We start from the raw sequence: 21,695 nt of genomic DNA on the forward strand, positions 1-21,695 counted from the left end.
AAGCAACTTTCTGATACAGATGTTAACTTCACAGTTGGTTTTATAAGCTTCTTGGAAATTATGTTACTTGCACATGCTTTTGCTACATTAGCAACTTTGATTTATGCATCTGGGGTTTTTCTGTCTTCTCTATCTTCAGATGAAATTAATTGATCTTAGATGGGGCAGTCATATGTTGCAGTCATTCTAAGAAATCTCTGTGGCTTTATGTGAGAGGCCATTATACTTTGTTTGAAAATGACACAACAGCTTTGATAAAATTATGGTACTACTATGGTGGATGGCTGTCCAGTAGTCAAGCCTTGGAGCTTCCGATTCAAGGGGTGCAGGTTCGATCCCTGGTCAGGGAACTAAGATCCCACATGCCACTCAGGCAAAAAATAAAATTAGTAAATAAATAAAACGAATTCATGGTTGCTTAAAAAAATCCTTTAAAAATTATGGTATGACTGGACAAAGTTTCATAATGGACAACAACCTAGGAACAAATAGATACCTGATCCAAGAAAATCCAATTTTCAGATGGTATATTTCCTAGACACGTTTTAATTTCTCAGCTCACAATCACTCAACCCAGCGTTCATACATCTATAGTAATGTGAAGTGCAATCTCACTCAGTACTGACTTTGATGACATTGTTCTAGTTGCACCAATTCTCTTTTATTTTTTAATTACAATATTTATCCCTCGATGAATAATTTTTGAGCCATCAATCCATTTTTGTGATTTGGGCATATAACACAACACAATGAAAACCATGAAAATTGAGCATATAATGAAGGGAAACAATAACACACACAGGAAAATTATATGAAAATAGCACCATTGCCTGAATGTTAAACTACTGTCTTTGGAGCCCAGGGACAAGCTTTAGGAGCACAATTATAAGGATATGGCAGGATTTCTGTGAAAGTCACTGGGATCAAATATGTGAGATGCATGGGTTTAAAACTGTTTCTTGTCTTTTTTTTTCCCCTCTAAAACAGTATTTAGGAAACCTTTGGAGTTTTGTGGAGCACATTTTGAAAAACAACACTTTAAACCCCAATTCTCATAAGGTCTAAATTGGAGCCCAGCTTAATGAATTTCATCATAACTGGACCTTCTGGAGATCCCCCAACTTCCAAATTCAAAAGGGTTTGGGACCCTATGGTGGATGGGGTGATAATTTGGGGTGGAGGTGAAGGAACGGCTTCCCCTCAAATCACATGGTCAAGTGCCTCCCCTTCTGTTCTTCTAATTAAAACGTCCATGTGGCCCATGCACCTTATTGGAGGCAGCAGTAGGAGCTGTCCAGTGAATGGCCTGCTGTGCATTGACTCCCAGCTCGGCACAAGGCACCACATTGACCGTTATGCTGAGATAGGTGGCAGTATAATAAGAATGACCTTATTTAGGGGCAGCAGGTGCCTGAGAGAGGACTTCAAAGTGCTCTCCAGTCACCAACCATATGCAAACGATGTCATCTTCCATACATCCCAGGGTTTGTAAGAAGCATCTGTGTATTGCTTCACAAGCTGGGGAGTTCAGAAGTTATACTGCGAGTAGGGGGAACCACTGAGGATGGATGAGGATGCGTGGCAGGTTTAGTACTATATTTTAGGAAGATCATCCGTGGTTAGTGGAGGAACAGAGACTGGAGCCTGAGGCTTCTGTCCATGGATTTCTAGGTAGAAATTCCAAGTCAAGTCCTCAGGTTGCACAGCAAGGATCCTGTCCTGGGATTTCCAGTTGGAGCCTTGACAAGACCAATGCCTCCTCCCAGGCAAGGTGATTTGTGCAAACACACTGCATCCTCCCAAGGACAGAAAGCAGATGATCCCAGCTCCCCTCGCTTGGAATGCTTCCCCATCAGGCCTGACTGGGGTGAGGGTAACCAGGTTAGGGAATCGTTCAGGGGAGAGCAGGTTCAAAGGAGAACAGGAGGTAGTTGCTTATCGGGCAAAAGTGAGAAGGCCAGGGAACCTCTCAGATGAGACAGTAGGACAATGGGAGGCAGTATCTTATTGGGCAGCTTGGGGGTCTCCTGTCTCGTTTTCTGGGACACTCTGTTTGTTTGCTCCTTCCATCATTTCCTTGTACTGACGTTTGAAGAAACCAACCTGTTAGGGAGGAAGGAAAGAAAAAATCAGGAAGTCCAGTGGATGAGAAGAAAAGAGAGGATGGAGAGGATCAGTGATCACCATTTCTGGAACCCTATGTTCCAACACTATACTAGGAACTTTAAATAAACAGTGTCATTTAGACTCTGCCACAGTTCTGTCAGCTGGGCAGAACCACCTTCAGAATGAGACACCAAGACCCATCATGGGCCAAACACATGCCAATGGCCAAGGAAAGAATCAGTGGTGGCATCAACATCAAATCCAGGGCTTTCACATTCTAATTTGCCTTCCAGGGAAACATGTAAAGAGGTGAAGAAGAGCGGAAAAGAAATGGAGACAGATTAGAGGAGGCTTGAGAATCAGACAGAAAGACATGGAGTCCACTGGGGACAGGTGGCTTCCCTGGTGGCTCAGCAGTAAAGAATCCACCAGCAATGCAGGAGACATGGGTTCGATCCCTGGGTTGGGAAGATCCCCTGGGAGAAAAACATGGCAACCCACTCCAGTATTCTTGCCTGGAAAATCCCATGGACAGAGGAACCTGGTGAGCTGCAGTCCATGGGGTCGCAAAAGAGTCAAACACGACTTAGTGACTAAACAACAACAGATGTCACAGGTGGGAAGGGATCTCTGTAGGAAGAATTGGAGTCACAGGCTTGGCTCCACGGTGAGCTTTTTCTTACACTATAGAAAGAGTGGGATCAAATGCTGGCGGTCTCAGGAGTGGGATAAAAACACTCACCTTGTACAGTAGGGCTGTGATGAGGGCCAGGAGCAGTAGTCCTCCCAGAGAGCTGCCCACAATGAGGGGGATGGGGTTGTAGACCTCATACTTCTCCAGCACCAGCTCCGTCTGGAGTACAGATGACCCCATCAGAAAGGCTCAGGACTCCTGCTGTCCCAGACTCCTCCCAGGTCCCCTTGAACTCCCTCCCCTCCTTCATCAGGCTCCACTCCAAGGGGTGGGATACAGAAGGACTCATGGGCTTAAGAACAACTGTCCTGCCTGGGGCTCTCCATCCATCCTGTCTCTCTCCAGGATTGCAAGCCCCCAACTCAGCATCACGGTTTTAGCATCAGGAACTGTCCGACCAGCCCGGCCCCTCCCTACCACATGGTCACTACCTGAGCTCTCAAAAATGTCTCCTGTCCTGGAAGCTGAGAATACACAAGTCTGTTGAAGGTGATTTCAGCCACGCTCACGACCAGCACCTTCTTCTGCTGTGTCTGCAAAAGAGAAGGGGAGAGCTGGGAACTAGCTGTAGCTGGATGGGCAGGAGGGCTCGGGGATAGAGAAACGCCCTGGCTTGAGGTAGGCACAGACACATCAGGCTCCACCTGAGTCTGGGAAGGGACTCTGCTCTTAGAATTACACACCTGGCTGACCCAGCGGAAGCTGAGGTTGCCCTTCAGGATGAAGTCAAATTCCTCCTGGACGCCGAAGGAGGGGATGTCACAGCGGAACCTTAGGCAGACAGCGATGGAGCAATCCTAGAGACAGAGAAGTGGCATCAGGCCAGGGAAAGATGGGTTTGAAGGTATAAGGCAGTGTTCAACTGTCTGATTTGAGAGGAGCTGCCACAGTGGAGCTCAAGCAGGCTGTTCAGCAGACATCCATCTGATATAATATGTATTCCTGAATCAAATCCCTCTGAAGTCTGGCTTCCAATGGGGGACCACCCAGGGCCCTCTCACCAGGACAGGCTTCTTCTTAAAGTGGGTCAGGAAATCAGACTCTGTGGGCGCTGTTCTCTCTGAAGAGCACTGAATGGAGGGGTTCTAGGAAAAAGGCACAGGGAGAAAGCATGTGAGGGGTCATCAGGGACTCACAAAGACCGAGGAGTCCAGGTAGGGCTTCCCTGGTGGCTCAGTGGTAAAGGATCTGCCTGCCAATGAGGGAGATGCAGGTTCGATCCCTGCATCGGGAAAGATCCCCTGGAGGAGGAAATGGCAACCCACTCCAGGATTCTTGCCTGGAAAATCCCACAGACAGGGGAGCCTGGTGGGCTACAGTCTATGGGGTTGCAAAAGAGTTGGACACAACTGAGCCATTAAAGAACAACCAAAAAACCACAGGGAGTCCAGGGAGAGGGCATTAATGGAGGACCCATAGAGCCTTTTGAGTACCTGGGGGTTGAGGACCTCTATGTCCTTCCACACGGCCACCTGGTTCAGCTCCATGGGCACTGAGATGTCGATGCTGACAGGCAGCTCCCTCTGCCCCAGGTTGTTCACCTGCATGGAGGTCGGTGAGGGCCAAGATCATGCCGAACCCCCTGCCCTCTCGGATCTCTGGCTCCTGGGCCCCCCGCCCCAGGCCATGTTCCCAAGTCACCACGCGTGCCTGGTATCTGTGCTGGGCCTCCCCGCTGCCCTCCTCCTGTGAGGCCGAGAAGTTGAGGTACTTGGTGGATTGTTCATGGCTGCAGGGAGAGGAGTCAGGGGCGGATGAGAAGTTCCGTTAGGGCCTCCTGAGGAGACTTGGGGTGGGACCATGACAGGATGGGTGGTCAGAGGGCCCCTGGGCTGGTCAGGAGTGACTTGGGGTAACGGGATGGTTCAGGGAGCCAGGCTGGGCTGCAGGCTACATGCAGGCTTCCTGCAGAGGCTGTGCAGAGAGGAGACCGCCAGGGCAGCCAGGCAGAGGGGTGGGGTCACAGAGACTGCTGAGAGCTCTGTCTGACCCGGGGGGAGGGGGCCAGGGCCTGCCCTCTCTGTGCCTGGGTCTTCCTTTTGGGCCTCTGTGGACTCAGAGGAGGCCAGATGGGCAGGTGGGACCGGATGAAGGTGTAGGGAGATTCAGGCTGATGCTGCTGACAAATGTCTACTGGACCCACCCTTTCTGGCTCCCTGGGGTCTTCCCTGGGGCCCTTCTCTCCTGTTTCCTCAGTTTTTCTTTCTTTCTTTCTTCCTTCCTTTCTCCCTCCCTCCCCGCCTCTCTCTTTCTTCCTTTCTGCTTGTGAGCTCTTAGTTCCTTGACCAGGGATCAAACCTATGAAACCTCAGACTCTTAGCCACAGGACCACCAGAGAATTCCCTCCTCAGCTTTTCTGGGCCTGGGGTTTGGAGGTGGGGGTGGGCCCAACACGGACTGTCCACTGGGTATCGCTGTAACCACACCTCGAGGCTGCCCTCGGTCCCCAGCCTGGCCCCTCACCAGGGGGCTGCTCTCACTTCCGTGCCCCCTCCCCTGCCCCACTCCACTCCTTACATACCTGCCCTTCACCTGCACCACAGAATTTCGAACCCCCACTCCTACTCTGAAGTGTCATCCTTCTGTAAGAAGGGCCCCTCCAAAACACCCCAGCTTGTCCTGGGGCCTCTATTAAATGTGGGCTATAACGATAATAACATCATAATGATTGTTATCAATAGCCTCAGAAAGCACTCGATTGATTAGTAAGCGCTGCTAGTGGTGTTGTCTACTTATTGAAAGGGTAGTGATAAAACTTAAATTTGAGGGACTTCCCTGGCGGGTAAGAATCCACCTTCCAATGCAGGAGACACAGGGAACTAAGATCCCACATGCCATGGGGCCACTAAGCCCGTGAGCTGAAACTAGAGAAAGCCTGAGCATTGCAATGAAGACCCAGCATGGTCAAAACAAAACAAAACAAACTTAAACTCGGCAGAAGTTCAGCTCCTACAGAGAGAGAATTCCCTGCACCCCACAGCGTGATGGGCGAGGACCCCTTGGAGGTCATGGTGTGGCACCTGCTGATCACGGTGTAGACGGCATACTTCACAGGGAGCTCCAGCTGGAAGGCGGTCTTGCTTGTCTTGGGGCTGTTATTCTCACTGGAAGAAGAGGAGGATCCCAGCTGGCAAGTTCCCCAGGGGAGGAGACTGAGAGGGAGGGGGCACTGCCCTGGGCCTGGCCCAGCTCACCTGCTCACATTGGCGGCAAGAAGCAGCTTGTCTCCCAGGGTGGCCATGGGGGAGACGTGAAAGGTGACCGTGAAGGTGACCTGGGGAGGAGGCAGAAATGGGAGGAGGTCACCGAGGAGTGGGACCGCGTCAGGGCCGGGGAGGAGGTGTGGGCAGAAGCGAGGCTGACCTGGGCACCCTCACGGAAGATGAGGTGGTTGACGCTACAGCGGGTGCTTCGGGTGCCCTGGGTCCCAGCGGGGGCGCTGTCGCAGGTCAGGCGCAGGGAACGCGACTGCAGATGGCTCTGGGGAAGCACAGATGAACCAAGGCAGGTGAGAACTTGTTAGTGTCCCAACAAAACTCTATACAGAAGTGACAGTTACCTGCAATTTACCTTAAGGTTATGTTTTGTTTTGTTTTAAATTTTTGGGCTTCCCTGGTGGTCCAGTGGTTGAGAATCTGCCTTGCAATGCAGGGGACACGGGTTTGATCCCTGGTCCTGGAAGATTCCATATGCCTTGGGGCAACTAAGCCCATGTAATACTGAGTCTGTGCTCCGGAGCCCAGGAGCCACAACTACTGGGGCCCTGGGGCCCTAGATCCCATGCTCCACAAGAGAAGCCACTGCAACGAGAAGCCCAAGCACCTCAACTAGAGAGTAGCCCCCGATCACCATAACAAGAGAAAAGCCCTCCCACAGCAACGAAGACCCAGCACAGCCAAAAATAAAGAAATTGGTGTGACTTAAAAAATTTTTTTTAATCCTTAGACACTAAATGGTCAAACTTCCTCCTGAGGTAGAAATCCCAGATTTATTGTTAATAGCATTTCCCCTTTTTTAAATTCACAGTTCTTTTTAAAAGATTTGTATTATGAAAATTTCAAATCTACTCAAAAGTAGAAAGACAAGGTAAATCCACCCCATATCCCCATCACTCAGATTAAATTACCAGCATTTTTCTACTCTGTTTTGTTCACCTGTTTTCCACTTTTTCTCCCCTGAATTATTTAAAGCACATTCCTAATATCACACACTGTCGATCTGGAAAGACTTCAGTGAATACCACCAACAGATAAGGGTATTTTTTAACATAAGCACAAGACTCAACAAAATTAACAATAACTCCTTAAGATCAGCTGATATCCAAGTTATGTTAAGTCATTCTAAATTGTGTCCAAAAATGTGAATGTTATAGATCATTTTTAGAAGCAATATCTGGTACGTCCCTGGTGGTCCAGTGATTGTGACTCTACACTCCCAACACAGAGGGCCTGGATTCAATCTCTGGTCAGGGAAGTAGAGCCCATATGCCACTACTGAGAGTTCCCATGCGTCAAGGCAGAGATCCCACACGCCACAAATAAGACCCAGCATAGCCACGTAAATAAATATTTTCAAAAAGTAAATAAAAGCTGTATCCAAAAAAGGTCCACACGTGGCATCTAGTTGGTGTGTCTAGAAGTACCTCCAGTGATAGGGTGTTCACCCTCACAGGGCAGCTGGCGTTTGTCATTCCTAGACAAACATTCCTAGAAATACATTCATCATGTATTTCTTCATGCATTGATCAAAGTAAGCCTGCATTGGGAAGACTGGCTTAAGAGACACATGGGAGAACAACCAAACATAAAATGTGGACCTAGTTTAAATGCTGGTTCAAATAAACCACTTAAAAGGATATATTTGAGACAATTAAGGAAATTTGATTATGGTCTAAATACCAAGAAATTATTCATTTCATTGGGTGTGATCATGACTATGGGGTCATGTAAGACAGTTCTACTGTCCAGAACAGTGAAATAGGAAGATGTATGATGACAGGGTATCTAGGATTCGTTTTAAAATATTTAAACCAAGAGAGGGTAAAAACAGATGAAACAATATAGCAAAATGCTGATGATTGTTGAATCTGGGCAATAATTTAGGAGGAGGTTTGTTGAACCACTCTCTTCTTTTGTAAATGTTTAACACAGTTTTTCATAATAAAATGTTTGTTAAAAATCTCTCTTTGACTCCCTGTGGTCCTGGTTTTGTCTTCTAGAACAGGGATTGCCATATGGCAGCCCAGCACCAATTTGTATAAATAAAGTTTTATTGGAACACAGCCATGCTCATTCATACACATATTGTCAATGGCTGCTTTCACTTTACATCAGCAAGAATGAAGACATTGTGGAGCCCACAAAACTGAAATATCTACTCTCTAGCCCTTTATGGATAAAGTATGCCAAGCTCTAATCTACATTAACCTATAAATCCAACTCATCTTCCACAGGACAGCATTTTATTTAATTTTTTCTTTTCTATTTTATTTTCTGAATCACAAGGCTTTTGGAATCTTAGTTTTCCTCAACCAGGGATTGAACTTGGGCCATGGCAGTGAAAACCCTGGGTTCTAACCACTGAACCACCAGGGAATTCCCCAGAAGAGTGTTTTAAAATATTTGAAGGCTGAGTTATGTTCTCCTTTAAAAGAGAAATAGTTATACTATGTGTAATATAAAGAAAATAGAAGGCAGGGTCCCTGCGCTTCTCACATTAGCATCCTCCTGGGAACTGATTCCTGACTGTCATTCTTAAAATGCCAAGCTCAGAGCTGAACACAGAATGAGTTGAGGCATGCCGCAGCAAACACAGCCACATCCATCTAACCATGATCAGTCCAGCCCTCTTGGCTTTCAAGAATGCTAAACAGTAGGAGACCTGCCTGAGCATTGAACCCAACACAGGAGTCTCTGCTGGCCCCCTGCCATCAGCCTTTCCTTTCCCAGAGGGGATAGTACCTGGCCCCCAGTCACACGTCGGTAAGACAACCCTGGAGGGTAGAAGAAGGTGATTGCGGTTCCATAGGAGTCCTCGCCATCATTCCACACTCTCACTTTCAAGTTCAGCTCCAGGTTACTCCCGACGATCAGGGTCTTCAAGCTAGCATTGGGGCAGAGGAGAGAAGGTGATTCTGTGACCGAGGCTGAAAATGGGGTGGGGATGAAATGCCGAGTTGGGAAGTGGGGGGAGAGACAGGGACAGTGTATCTGGGTCCAGAGCCCTGGGTAGAGATGTTAGGAAGAGCCAGGGACAGGAGCCCTGGCTCCAGGAGAGGGCCTGGGGAACTAGGGTAAGTCTAAGGGGCTGGACACTCACTCTGAGACCCCAAAGGAGATGCTGAGGTCATCCTGGCAGACGTGATCCGCGCCACAGTTCTTCTCAAAGGGGAGCTGAGAGGGAAGGCAAAGCAGGGTTTTCCCTCAAGATCTAGAGTCCACCCCCTCCAACCCCTCTGGAAAAGGCCAACCCCAGGACTCACAGAGGTTGTGAAGTATCTCTGGGCACCCACTGCCAGCATAGGCTGAAGGTTTCTTAGGCTAGAGATGGGCTTGCCCACCAGGGAGAAGTTGAGACGCAAGATGATGGGGGTCACCGAGTCCTCCACACAGTCCTGGGGGATGGATATAGGAGGAAGCAAGAAACGCACCCTCGCAGCCACCAGCTGGGTCCCGTCTCCTCATTTGTAAAATGCAGTAACAATGGTACCAACCCACAGCCCCTCATCGCTAGGATCTGCATGTGGAACCACTGCTGTGGTTGTCCTTCATCTTGAGTATCCTTCCCTCAGCCTCCCACAGGCTCCCTCACTCTACTCAGGGTCTCCCCAGACTGTTCCCCATAGCCCCCTGAAACCCTCTCTGTTCTCTCTCCAGCTTTATCTCTCTTTCTTCACTATTATCTATTATCTAGGAATATTATCGACATCTATTATCTAGGAATTTAATTCGCTTCTGATCTTCCCCCATAGCTCCCCCTGGTCACGATCATTTTGTCCAATGCTGGCTCCCTGGTGTCGAGGACAGGACCTGTCTCAGAGGAGTGGCTGGATAAAAGAATCCCAGCCCAATGCCCCATGGCTCTCCGAAGCAACCTTAGGCTTCTACCTGAAATCCAGCCGTGTAGCCTCCAGCTGATGCAGCCAACCTCATCCATCCTTCACTCCCTTAGTCATTCAGCTAACCTGTGTTAAGCCCCTCCTGCTTTCCACTTGCCGTTTGGGGGCGGAGCCAAGGCGAGGACCAGAACACATCCCTGCGGCCTGCCCAGCCACCACCCCCCACAAGCCTTAGAGTCGCCTCCCTCCCCAGGACCCCTCACCGGAAGGAGCAACCTCACAGCCTCACAGTGCTGCTTCAGCCCCAGCTCTCGAACACGGGTCAGATTCCGAGTCCCCGTTTCTTGGAAGATGGCACGAGGACTCAGGCGGCCGGGGTCAAGGGTTAGGTCAAAGGTCACAATGCTTTGGAGGTTAACTGTAGGGGAAAGTGGGGGATGGAAAAGGCTGAGAGAGAAAGAGGAACTCCCCAAGTGGGCAAGGGCAAGGGAGGAGACAGAAGCCCTGGGCTTGGGGACTCCCAGGGTCACGTTATCTTTGGTCAGGGGGCAAACGACTCACCCAGCTGGTTCTTGGAACTTTCGGAAACTTGGAGGCAGACAGTGGCCTTGCCCAGATCATGCGGAAAGGTCACCAGCTGCTGACACTCATACACAGACCTAGCGATCTCTGCGGGTGTGATGTGAATGTTTGCCCACATCCTGAGCACAGGTCTGGTCCTGTGGGCAGAACACTGATCTGAGAACAAGCCTCTGGTTCCGGGAGGACAACCAGGGAGGGTGGTTAGAGAGGCTGGTGTCCTGGAAGACCTGGGACCTTGTATGTGTTCTTACCTGAGCAGCAGTGCATGCCCCTGGGCCCCCACAGCCAAGTCTGCCAGTCCATCCTGGGTGAGGTCCTGACCCCCGCTCAGCGACTGCCCGAAATACTGGAGGCTGGGGGAGAGCTGGGAGCCTGTGACCCGCTGGCCAGAGAGGGAGCGGCAAATCAGGTTGTTGTTATTATTTAGTCACTCAGTCGTGTCTGACTCTTTTGTGACCCGGTGCTATAGCCCACCAGGCTCCTCTGTCCATGGGATTTCCCAGGCAAAAAGAGTGGAATGGGTTGCCATTTCCTTCTCCAGGGGATCTTCCTGACCCGGGGATCCAGCTCGCCTCTCCTGAATTAGCAGGTGAGTTCTTCACCACTGAGCCACCAGGGAAACCCAAGTCAGGTTGAGGGTGAGATAAATAAGTTGAACAGAAGCAACAAGAGGAACAGGGAAGAGGGGATGAGGGAGACAGAATGGAGGGGTGAGCCGTAAAAAAAAAGACAACTCCAAGAAGTACCTAAAAAAGGAAGTGGGAGTAGAGAAATAGTGACTAGAGACAAAAGATTTCTAGGACATAAATGAAGAAGTGGAGCTGGAAAGACTGGGCTGGTGACCTGACTTTCATTCATTCACTTGGCTAGTTCATCTCAGGTTACTATTCTGGCTCCTTCACTTATGAGCCATGAGATCTTAAGCCAGGAGTCAGTCTTTCTCTACCTCAGTTTCCTTATCCCTTATCTAGGATGATAACACCTCAGAGCACTAAATGAACTAATTCATGGAGTTCTTAGAACAGCACTTGGCATACAGTCACTACTCAGTAACTTACCATGATGAGTATCAGGGCTAGAAGGGTCCCTTAGCAGTCACCCCCATGTCCCTCATTCTCCTCTACCCCTTGCCCCTGATAACCAATAATCCACTTTCTGACTTCGTGGATTTACCTATTCTGGGCATTTCATGTAAACAGAATCACACAATATGTGGTCCTTTGATGGATCTAGCTTCTTCTTTCACTAAGCATAATGTTTTCAGGGTTCATCCATGTGGTAGCATGTTGTAGCATCCATGTTGTAGCATGTTCTGTTGACACATGTAGCATGCGTCAGTGTTTCATTCTTTTCCTGGCTGAATAATATGCCACTGTGTGGGTATACCACATTTTCTTTATCTGTTCATGAGTGGATGGGCATTTTGATTATTTCCCCCTTTTGGTTGTTACATATAACACTAATATAAACAATCATGTATAACTTTTTTGTGTATGGACCTGTTTTTAATTCTCTTGAGTGGAACTTCCGGGTCACCCAGTAACTCTAGTTTAACCTTTTGAAGAGCTGTCTTCCAAAGTAGCTGCATCATTCTACATTCCCACTTATAGTGGTTTAGTATGCCACATACTTTCACATCCTCATCAACACTTATTATCATCTGTCTTTCTTATTCTAGCCATCCTAATAGGTGTGAACATGGAACAACAGACTGGTTCCAAATAGGAAAAGGAGTACGTCAAGGCTGTATATTGTCACCCTGCTTATTTAACTTATATGCAGAGTACATCATGAGAAACGCTGGGCTGGAAGAAACACAAGCTGGAATCAAGATTGCTGGGAGAAATATCAATAACCTCAGATACGCAGATGACACCACCCTTATGGCAGAAAGTGAAGAGGAACTCAAAAGCCTCTTGATGAAAGTGAAAGTGGAGAGTGAAAAAGTTGGCTTAAAGCTCAACATTCAGAAAATGAAGATCATGGCATCTGGTCCCATCACTTCATGGGAAATAGATGGGGAAACAGTGGAAACAGTGTCAGACTTTATTTTTTGGGCTCCAAAATCACTGCAGATGGTGATTGCAGCCATGAAATTAAAAGATGCTTACTCCTTGGAAGGAAAGTTATGACCAACCTCGATAGCATATTCAAAAGCAGAGACATTACTTTGCCAACAAAGGTCTGTCTAGTCAAGGCTATGGTTTTTCCTGTGGTCATGTATGGATGTGAGAGTTGGACTGTGAAGAAGGCTGAGCGCCAAAGAATTGATGCCTTTGAACTGTGGTGTTGGAGAAGACTCTTGAGAGTCCCTTGGACTGCAAGGAGATCCAACCAGTCCATTCTGAAGGAGATCAGCCTGGGATTTCTTTGGAGGGAACGATGCTAGAGTTGAAACTCCAGTACTTTGGCCACCTCATGTGAAGAGCTGACTCATTGGAAAAGACTCTGATGCTGGGAGGGGTTGGGGGCAGGAGGAGAAGGGGATGACAGAGGATGAGATGGCTGGATGGCATCACTGACTCGATGGACATGAGTCTGGGTGAACTCCGGGAGTTGGTGATGGACGGGGAGGCCTGGCATGCTGCGATTCATGGGGTCACAAAAAGTTGGACACGACTGAGCGACTGAACTGAACTGAACTGAACTGATGTCTCATTGTGGTTTTGACTTCCTGATGACTGACAACTAATGATGCTGAACATCTTCTTACGTGCCAATTGATCCTTTGTATATCACCTTTGAAGAAAAGTCTTTTCAGATCTTTTGCTTATTTTTTTAATTGAGACTTCCTTAACTTTTTCCCTCCCTTCTCAGCCTGCCCCACCCAATGAAGGGCTCCTGCCTACGGGTATCCAGCAGGATTACTGATGGCAGGAGACAATAAAGTCATGACATCCAGGGAGATGAAGGGGTAGGTGGACAGGCAGACTGAGGCTCCCAGAACTAAACCGATTGGCAAAGCGAGCCAGATAGAGGTGGAGCTCCCGGTCAGAGACAAGAGGTTGGAACCTCCCTCACCACGATTCTTGATCCACTATAAACCTTGGACAGGTCACGGCACTTCTCTTCTCCATGCCCCAGATTTCATCTTTAAACTGTCTTTGCTAATGCCTGGCCTGTGTATGGGGTAAAACTGCTAGGGGATTGAAAGACTTGGGTGGAGAAAGTATCAAGTCACCATACAAAGTAATGTTAGTCGCTCAGTCATGTCCAACTCTTTGTGACCCAGTGGACTGTAGCCCACCAGGCTCCTCTGTCCATGGGATTCTCCAGGAAAGAGTACTGGAGTGGGTTGCCTTTCCCTTCTCCAGGGGATCTTCCCGACCCAGGGATCAAACCCAGGTCTCTTGCATTGCAGGAAGATTCTTTACCATCTGAGCCACCAAGAATCCATCTATACGAATTAAAGAATTACCAATGTTTCCATTTTGGAAGCTCCACAGATTTTGCTTGATGCCTACTAGGTGCCCAGTTCTAGGCAAAAGAGGTAAGATGAGGGAAAGAAGAATTATCCAGGTGGCAGTGTCAAAGACAGGAAGCTGCCAGGTGGAGGTTTGTGGCAAAAGGGATTGTGACCAAGCCTCACCTGGCTGTGGGAGGGGCTGATGCCCAGTTCTGAGGTTCCATGGAACAGGTAGACAGCACCCTGGTTCTCCTGCTCTCCCGGGGCCCCAATGGCCACATCCACCAGCCTGTCCCCATTCACATCCCCCAGCACTGTCAGGGCTGCCCCAAAGCGGCCCCAGGGGTGGCCCGGCTCCCCTCGCAGGACAGCATCACACTGCCACTTAGCTCTCTGCAGAACAAAAACAGTGTCAGGTCCCACCCCAGGCGACCCCTCCATCCCACAGCCAGACCCCACCCAGCCCGGGTCTCATCACTACTCACCCCCCGGGGAAAGGAGCACACGGACACCTGGCCCCCCTGGGTCTGCTCGTAGAAATGAGGGGCCCCAATGAGGACCAGGTCAGAGCTACTATCTCCATTCACATCCACGGAGCAGAGGGAGGCCCCGAAGTAGGAGCCGATCTGGAAGGCAGAGTTGGGAGTCATCCTGTCTGCCCTCTGCCAGGGTCATGCCCTGGGCCAAGTCCCACCTCTCCCCAGACACCAACACCTCCCCCAGAGGCCCTGCACCCCTTCCTCTCCTCCTTCTCTACCCCTGGAGACCCCCTCCACACTCAACCTGGGTCCCTGTGACTTCAGCCTGCGGCCTCCATTGCATGGACACCTGGGTGAAGAGGACCACCTTCCCGGTGTGCTGATGGCGGGGGGCCCCCAGGATCAGGCTCTGTGCCCCCCTCCAAAGGGCCAGCTCTGTGGAGTAACCTGAAGGGGCCAGGGTCAGCACCGAGGCTTCCCCACCTCCATCCCCTCATCCCCCACCCCCGGAGCCCCTGTCCTTCCCAGGCAGCCCATCTCCTGCCCAGCCCCTAACCGCAGCCTTGTCTCACCCAGATACGAGTCCCTCATGTCCACGTGCTCCTGGGACATGTTGATGAAGGTGGGGTTCTTATTTTTGGGGTACAGGAAGGCACCTCCAGACCAGCTGAAGCTCCCCACAGCCCCCAGAACTGGTCCATCCTGGAAGGAAAGGATTCCAGGGTGAGCAGGTGGGAAAAAGACAGCCTATTCTGAAGAAATGCCTGCCACCCACTCATCAGATACCCACTCTTGCCTTCCCTCCTCCATCTCTGCCTAACCCTACATCAATGGGCTGAAAGGGGCCCCACTTACAGGCATGAACACAGCACTGAAGCCCTCCTGAGACATCTCCAGTTCGAAGGAACTACTGCTTATGGTCTGTGTACCTGGGGAAAGGTATGACACCTAGGTTCTATGGGGGAAAGACAAGCTTTGCCAGGTTCAAGGAGAATCTCAGCTTTAAGAGGATCTCATGTGTGTGCTATGTGCTAGATTGCTTCAGTTGTGTCCGACGCTACGTGACCCCACGGAGTGTAGCCTGCCAGGCTCCTCTGTGCATGGGATTCTCCAGATAAAAATAGTGGAGTGGGTTGCCATGCCCTCCTCCAGGGGATCTTCTTGACCCAGGGATCAAACCCACATCTTCTGTGGCTCCTGCATTGCAGGTGGATTCTTTACCACTGAGCCACTGAGGAAGCCCAAGAGGATCTCATGTTGGAGACTAAATACCCAAAGGCAGGAACTGGCCCATGACAAAGGAGTCCATGTTCTAGAAGAAAAAGGATTTATAGGTGAGGGCTTCTGAAGTGAGTAGTTCCATCTCTGACTTACCCTCAATGGCAAATATCTTCTCTTTCAGTTGTTTCTGAATGTCTCGCAAAGCATCAAAGTTCTCCACTTGAAATACATGCTCTTCAGAGGGTGTGGAGGCAATGTCGATTAATTCTTGCAAGGACTTTTTGTATCGAAATGCTGATCCCACCTGTCCCCAGCAAAGACCAACTCAGTGAAAATAATCCGAACTATAACATGCCTGCTGGATGCTGGGCTCCTCCAGTAACCCTGCAAGGTTAATATAATTACAGCCAGCGAACAGGCAAGAAAAATGAGGCTCAGACAGTATGGAGGAGTTTAAGGAAAAGATGAGGGTCCTCCAGGCTTGGACAAAGTTTTCATCCTGAAGGCAGAAGAAACTAAGAAAGCTGGGGGGTTCTGTCCTTGAAAGGGAAGGTGCCTTAAGAGGACTTGAGGGGAGGAGGTAGAGTAAGGGCATCCCCCCATCCTACCCCAATTGCATATCGGATGATGCCGGCGGCCTCAGCCCGGGGAATGACATCCTTGTAACCCAGGTTTTCTGTTTTCTCCCCATCAGTGACGACGATGAGGATTTTGGAGGCATCTTTTCGGGCCCCATAGGCGGCACTGAACAGTTGATCTCTGTCAGAGAAGATGAAGGTCCAGAGGCCAGTGAAATGAGCCGCTGCTTGGCCCCTGATGCCTTTGTGAGAACGAGGGGATGCTCTGTCCCACCCGGAGGCCCCTGGCTTGGTCAGGAGACCACAGCCTGAATTTCAGTGCCCACCTCCCTTCCGCACCGAGACAGATGGGGCCGTGAAGGAAGACTCAGATGCTTTAAGGGAGGACCTGGGAGGAGTCAGGACTCACGTGACAAATCGGATGGCTGAGGCCGTGAACGTCCACCCTTGCAGCTGCCGGACGGAATTCAGGAGGTTTAGTGGGTCTGAGCTGGTAGCGAAGTCTTTGAAAGTGAAGTGCACCTTGTGCGTGCTGGAAAACTGCACCAGGGAGAACTGGGAGAACCAAGCAGCATTGGGGGTCAGGCCGAGGCAACGCCACCTCGAGGCTCCTCCCACAAGCCTCCCCCGGGGCGGGGCGGGGAGGGGCTACACCCCGGCCTTCCCGCCCTTGAGGGCACACCTGGGAGCTGGGACGCTGGAACTGGCTCATCACGGCCTTCACGAAGTTCAACATTTTGTTAAAATCGCTGGAAAAGATGCTGCCTGAGCCGTCGATCAGAAAGACGATGTCCTGATCCTGCCTTGGGCACTCTAGGGGAGGAGATGGCACCAGTCCCCAGAGGGACACTCACAAAGCCCGGGTCTCCTGGGCACAAGACGAGGAGTTTCCCTCCCAGGAGCTGCCCTGACTCCTGCCTAGAACAGGATCCCTCGGTCTCCCAAAATCTCTAAAGAGGCCACATCTGTGATTCAGCTGCTCACACCTAGTTGATTAAAAAGTGACAATTCGTCCAGTCCAGATGGTGAGAGGCTGGGGCCCCTCCTTCTACCTCGACTGTCCGTGCCCCGCCCCCTGGCCTTTCTCCACCTTCTCTCCCACCGTCCCCACTGTCCAGCAATAACAGGACACTGCTCCAGCCCCTGTCTCGGGGTCAGCACCAAACTACTTTTGTTAAATATTTAAACAAAATCCATCCTCAGAAGAGACAGCTCGGGGACTTCCCTGGTGGACCAGTGGTTAAGAATCTGCCTGCTAATACAGGAGACATGGTTAGATCCCTGGACCTGGAAGATCCCACATGCTGGGGGGCAACTAAGCCTGCGCACCGCAGTTACTGAAGCCGGTGCATCCTAGAGCCCGTGATCCACAACAAGAGAAGCCACCGAAACTGAAAAGCCTATGCTGCTAAGTCACTTCAGTCGTGTCCGACTCTGTGCGACCCCAGAGACGGCAGCCCACCAGGCTCCCCCGTCCCTGGGATTCTCCAGGCAAGAACACTGCAGTGGGTTGCCCTTTCCTTCCCCAATGCATGAAAGTGAAAAGTGAAAGTGAAGTTGCTCAGTCGTGTCCAACTCTCAGCGACCCCATGAACTGCAGCCCACCAGGCTCCTCCATCCATGGGATTTTCCAGGCAAGAGTACTGGAGTTGGGTGCCATAAAAGCCTATACACTACAGCAAAGAGTAGCACAACCCTCCGCGGGCCCCGGCCACGCCTCCACCCTCCCCGCCGCTGCCACGCCCCCGCCCACCACAACTAGAGAAAGTTCTTGAGCAGACCCAGGGCAGACAAAAATAACATAAATACTAAATCAATATTTTTTTTAAAAAAAGAAGAGGGAGTCCCGCTTGACTTTGCTCTCTGATGGAGATTCCTGTCTAGCCCCTAGCTTCCCCCTTCTGCCCCTGAGGCTTCCCAGCAGAAAGAGGGGTGTCCTGGTGGAAGCCCAGGGGCCTAGGAGGTGCTGGGAGGGGCACCCCAGTCAAAGCCCCGGTTGTCAGTCTCCCCAAGGGCCTGGATGTGAATGTGGAACCAGGAAGGGGCCTTGGCCTGCCCCAGGTGGGGTCTGAGAAGCTTACTGTTTCACCTCCTCATCCCCCATCCCCATCAGCACAGGGGAAGCCGGGTCCTCAACCTGTACTCACACACACACGTGTACGTATACACATATACCACACACAAACATACATACAACATACACAAATACACATACACACTCATGCACATACATATCAACACACACATACACAACATGCACAAACACATATATACATACGTCATACACATGCAAACATACATACAACATGCACAAATACATATACACATACACACTCATACACATACACACTCATACACATACATATCAACACACAAAAACATATACAACATGCACAATCACACATACACACACTCATACACATACACACACAAACACACATGCAAACATACACACAACATGCAAAATACATGTAAACATCACACACATACATATACATACACACAGATGAATAAACATACATACAACACACACAAATACATATACATTATATACACACAAACACACACATACGCACAACATACACACAAACACACATAAATATATATATATATCACTCTCATACACATACATATACATATACATACACACACGTACACATTTACACACACACGCAAACACACACACACATACACGCACACTGCTCAGACTGCCTGTATACTCATCACCTTTCCCAGCCTGCTGCACAAATCAATTGGTTATATACCACAGGGTACAATGGGCGAAAATAAATGTCCTTCACTCTAAAAATTGTAGCAGCTGGCATAAACCGAGCCCTCGCCACTGAGGCACTGAGCTGAACCCTGGCCGTGGACCATCTATGTTATTCACAGTGTCGGGTGTGCTATTATTCCCATCAAACAGACGAGGGCATTGAAGCTCAGAGAGAGAGAGGTCCTAGGAAGGCCCTGCACTGGCATAGTGACGAGGCAGGTGTAAAAGCAGGTGGTGGCCTCTCCAGGCACGTTTGGAATCACTGTGCCCTCCAGCGAAATTTTTTTTTTCTGGATCCCTCTGGTTTATCCACTCTGGTAAGAGTGTTCCTGGCCCCATGGCAAGCCCCTGTCAGATGCGTGTAGATTCCTCAAAGGACTCAGTGGCCCCAAACACTCACCCTGCAGGGCAGCCGGGATCCTCTTGACCTGCCGGAACGGGGAGGCCAGCAGGAAGCAGATCCCGGTCAAGTGCATGTTCTCCCGGCATGCATGGTGCACGGTGGGGCCACAGGCCTGGGGACAGAGGGGCTTGGTGGGAAGGGTTGTCCGTCGCACCCTCCCGTCCCAGCACCCCCACCCTCCACGAGACCCCCAGCACCAGAGCCCTAGATCCCCACGCATTCTCTCAGGATGCTCCCGTGACGCAGGGCAACTCACCAGCAGCTGAAAGGGGTTGGTGGTGGCTGCCATGGACAGGCCCAGGGACATGTTCACAGCCTCTGGAGGCACTGAGGGCACAGATGTATGCATGGTCACCTTCAGGTCAGAGGAGGCAGGGGGCACCTCAACTCTAGGAGATGAGGCAGTCTGACAGGTGAAGGGAGCTTTCGGTCTTGATGGAGCTATGGGGCCGCAGGGGTGGGATGGGAGGGGAGACTGTGGGAGGGTCAGGAGGCCTGTCTGAGGCTCAGGGTCTGCAGACAGAGCTGAAGCCAAGGAGTGAGTCTCCTGTGTTCCCCACAGACCCACAGCGCATGGGAGCCTGAACCTGGGTGCCAGCCACGGGCAGCCACTCACCCTGCAGGGGAATGGCCTCACACCTCCCCTTGCCGTAGTCGCACCAGTAGAGGCCGCCTGTTTGATTGGCAGCCTTTACCTCCTGGGGGGCTCCAACCACCAGCCTGGGGGGAGAAAAGAGCACGGCAGCTAAGATCATGGATGCTGGAGCCAGACTGCCACTTGGCCAGTTTGCTTTCCCTCTCTAAGCCTCAGTTTCCTCATCTGTAAAGTGGAGATTCATAACAATTTAAAGTCCACATGAGAGAGATTTTGGTTTCTTTCATTCTCTAGTATATGTCTGGCTCCTGAGACATACAGTAATAGATGCTCAGTAAACATTTGTTGAGTGGTGGCTTCCTACATTATATGGTTGCTGTGAGGATGAAATCAGTGCCCATCCAAAGGTGCCTGGCACTTAGTGATTGCTCAATAAAAAAATGAAGTTAGCTGTGGTCATTGACATCGCAAGATGGCCCTTCTTCAGTCCAGTTCTTCATAGCCTTAGGGGAGATTCCATGCAGACAGAGGAGAGTTTGTGAATAAGGGAAGGATGTCGGGAGAGACCAGCCTTGTGCAGGGAAGGAGTTGATGAAAGCCAAAGACACCACACTGTCCTCACCATTGGGCATACTGGACCACACTGTGTCCAAACCCAGGGCTGTCTGCATGGAAGGTTGTCGGTTGCTCCGTGTCCAAGTTGAAGCAGAGAGAGGACACCGGGGCTGGGAAGGAAGGTAAGGAGACAAGCTTTGAGGAAGGGTCTCCCACCTCCTCCATCTTCCTTGCTCCCAGACTGCCTCCCCCTACTACCCCTCCAGGCATAATGCCCCAGCATCTCCTGGGCTTCTGGACCCCCAGCCTCAGGCCTCTCTCAGCCCTGTTTGCCTCCTTCAGATGGTCCAGAGATAGCTGTTCCTCCACTAGTCTGCTACCAAGTTTCATTTCTCCATTGCCACAGAGCAACGCCCAAATAGACCTCTTTCCCCATACCTCCCTCAGGGCTCCCATGAAGGAGAATTCAGGAAAACTTGGGGCCGAACAGATGCGGCAGACAGTACACGATTGACTTCTTCTGCCTACTTGAGACACCTCTGCATTGTCCAGGCAACTGGCCTCTCTTCCAGCATTTTCTCTTGAACACCCCTAAAATTGATTCAGTATCCTCTCGACCTCCACAAACCCCAGATCCTCAACCTGGTATAACTCCAGATCCCTCCCCTAAAGTCTGAGTTCGAAAAGTCATTCTTGGCTCTCTCCCTAGCTCGACCCCCATCCTCTCCTCCCCACTGTGACCCTCGGCTTACCCATCAACAGGAAGAGAAAAACCTGGGTCCCGGTCATGACAAGAAGGTCAGATGTGGGCATCAGAGCACTTGAGCCCCAAAGGGAAGAGCTGGACCAAGATGCCAAGGAAGCCAGTGAGCAGAGAGAAGCTCAAGAGGCCAGATGCAGGGAGGGAAGTTGTCAGCATGACTCAGAGGTGGGGGTGGAGAATACAAGTGAAATAAGCAGAGAAAGGGGCAGGCAGCCCACAAACACTGTGTCCAGGAGTCTTTCTAAGCAGAGATGATATGACTTGCTTCTCTTGTCTCTGCAACCTAGGCTGGGGTGAATGCAAATCTCCTGCCCCACCCCACCTCTCCCATGTTCCCTTATTGTACAGAAGAAAGTTTCCCCCTGACCTTGAAATGTCAATGAACCAGGGGATGGGAAAGGGTAGATGCCAGGGTGTCTTCAGACCCCTAAGAGAGACTCTGGGAAGAATCTTCCACTTTGGACCTGGAAACTTCCGGGCCCA

At 50.4% G+C, this 21,695-nt stretch overlaps 1 protein-coding gene across 2 annotated transcripts; it reads right to left on the reverse strand.

Moving 5' to 3' along the window:
• Positions 1-510: 510 nt before the first annotated feature.
• ITGAX (integrin subunit alpha X) lies at positions 511-21,447 on the reverse strand. Of its 2 annotated transcripts, XM_006070380.4 has the most exons (30): positions 21,202-21,447; positions 20,517-20,619; positions 19,916-20,019; positions 19,556-19,626; positions 19,297-19,411; positions 16,806-16,936; positions 16,533-16,678; positions 16,154-16,304; positions 15,699-15,849; positions 15,180-15,253; positions 14,897-15,026; positions 14,629-14,771; positions 14,331-14,471; positions 14,029-14,238; positions 10,691-10,821; positions 10,419-10,576; positions 10,121-10,275; positions 9,282-9,413; positions 9,119-9,192; positions 8,761-8,902; positions 6,164-6,280; positions 5,995-6,074; positions 5,821-5,904; positions 4,451-4,529; positions 4,234-4,341; positions 3,802-3,885; positions 3,484-3,597; positions 3,232-3,333; positions 2,849-2,959; positions 511-2,103 (listed from the first exon to the last, which is right to left on the reverse strand). In XM_006070380.4, exons 1-30 carry the CDS (start codon positions 21,260-21,262, stop codon positions 2,005-2,007), a joined length of 3,501 nt encoding a protein of 1,166 aa, XP_006070442.3. In that variant the 5' UTR covers positions 21,263-21,447; the 3' UTR covers positions 511-2,004. The 2 variants fall into 2 exon arrangements, with proteins under 2 accessions (XP_006070442.3, XP_044792216.2); XM_044936281.2 differs by lacking the exon at positions 14,331-14,471.
• Positions 21,448-21,695: the final 248 nt, after the last annotated feature.

This window comes from Bubalus bubalis, chromosome 24 (genome assembly GCF_019923935.1).
Source record: "Bubalus bubalis isolate 160015118507 breed Murrah chromosome 24, NDDB_SH_1, whole genome shotgun sequence".
In the NCBI taxonomy this organism is placed as follows: domain Eukaryota; kingdom Metazoa; phylum Chordata; class Mammalia; order Artiodactyla; family Bovidae; genus Bubalus; species Bubalus bubalis.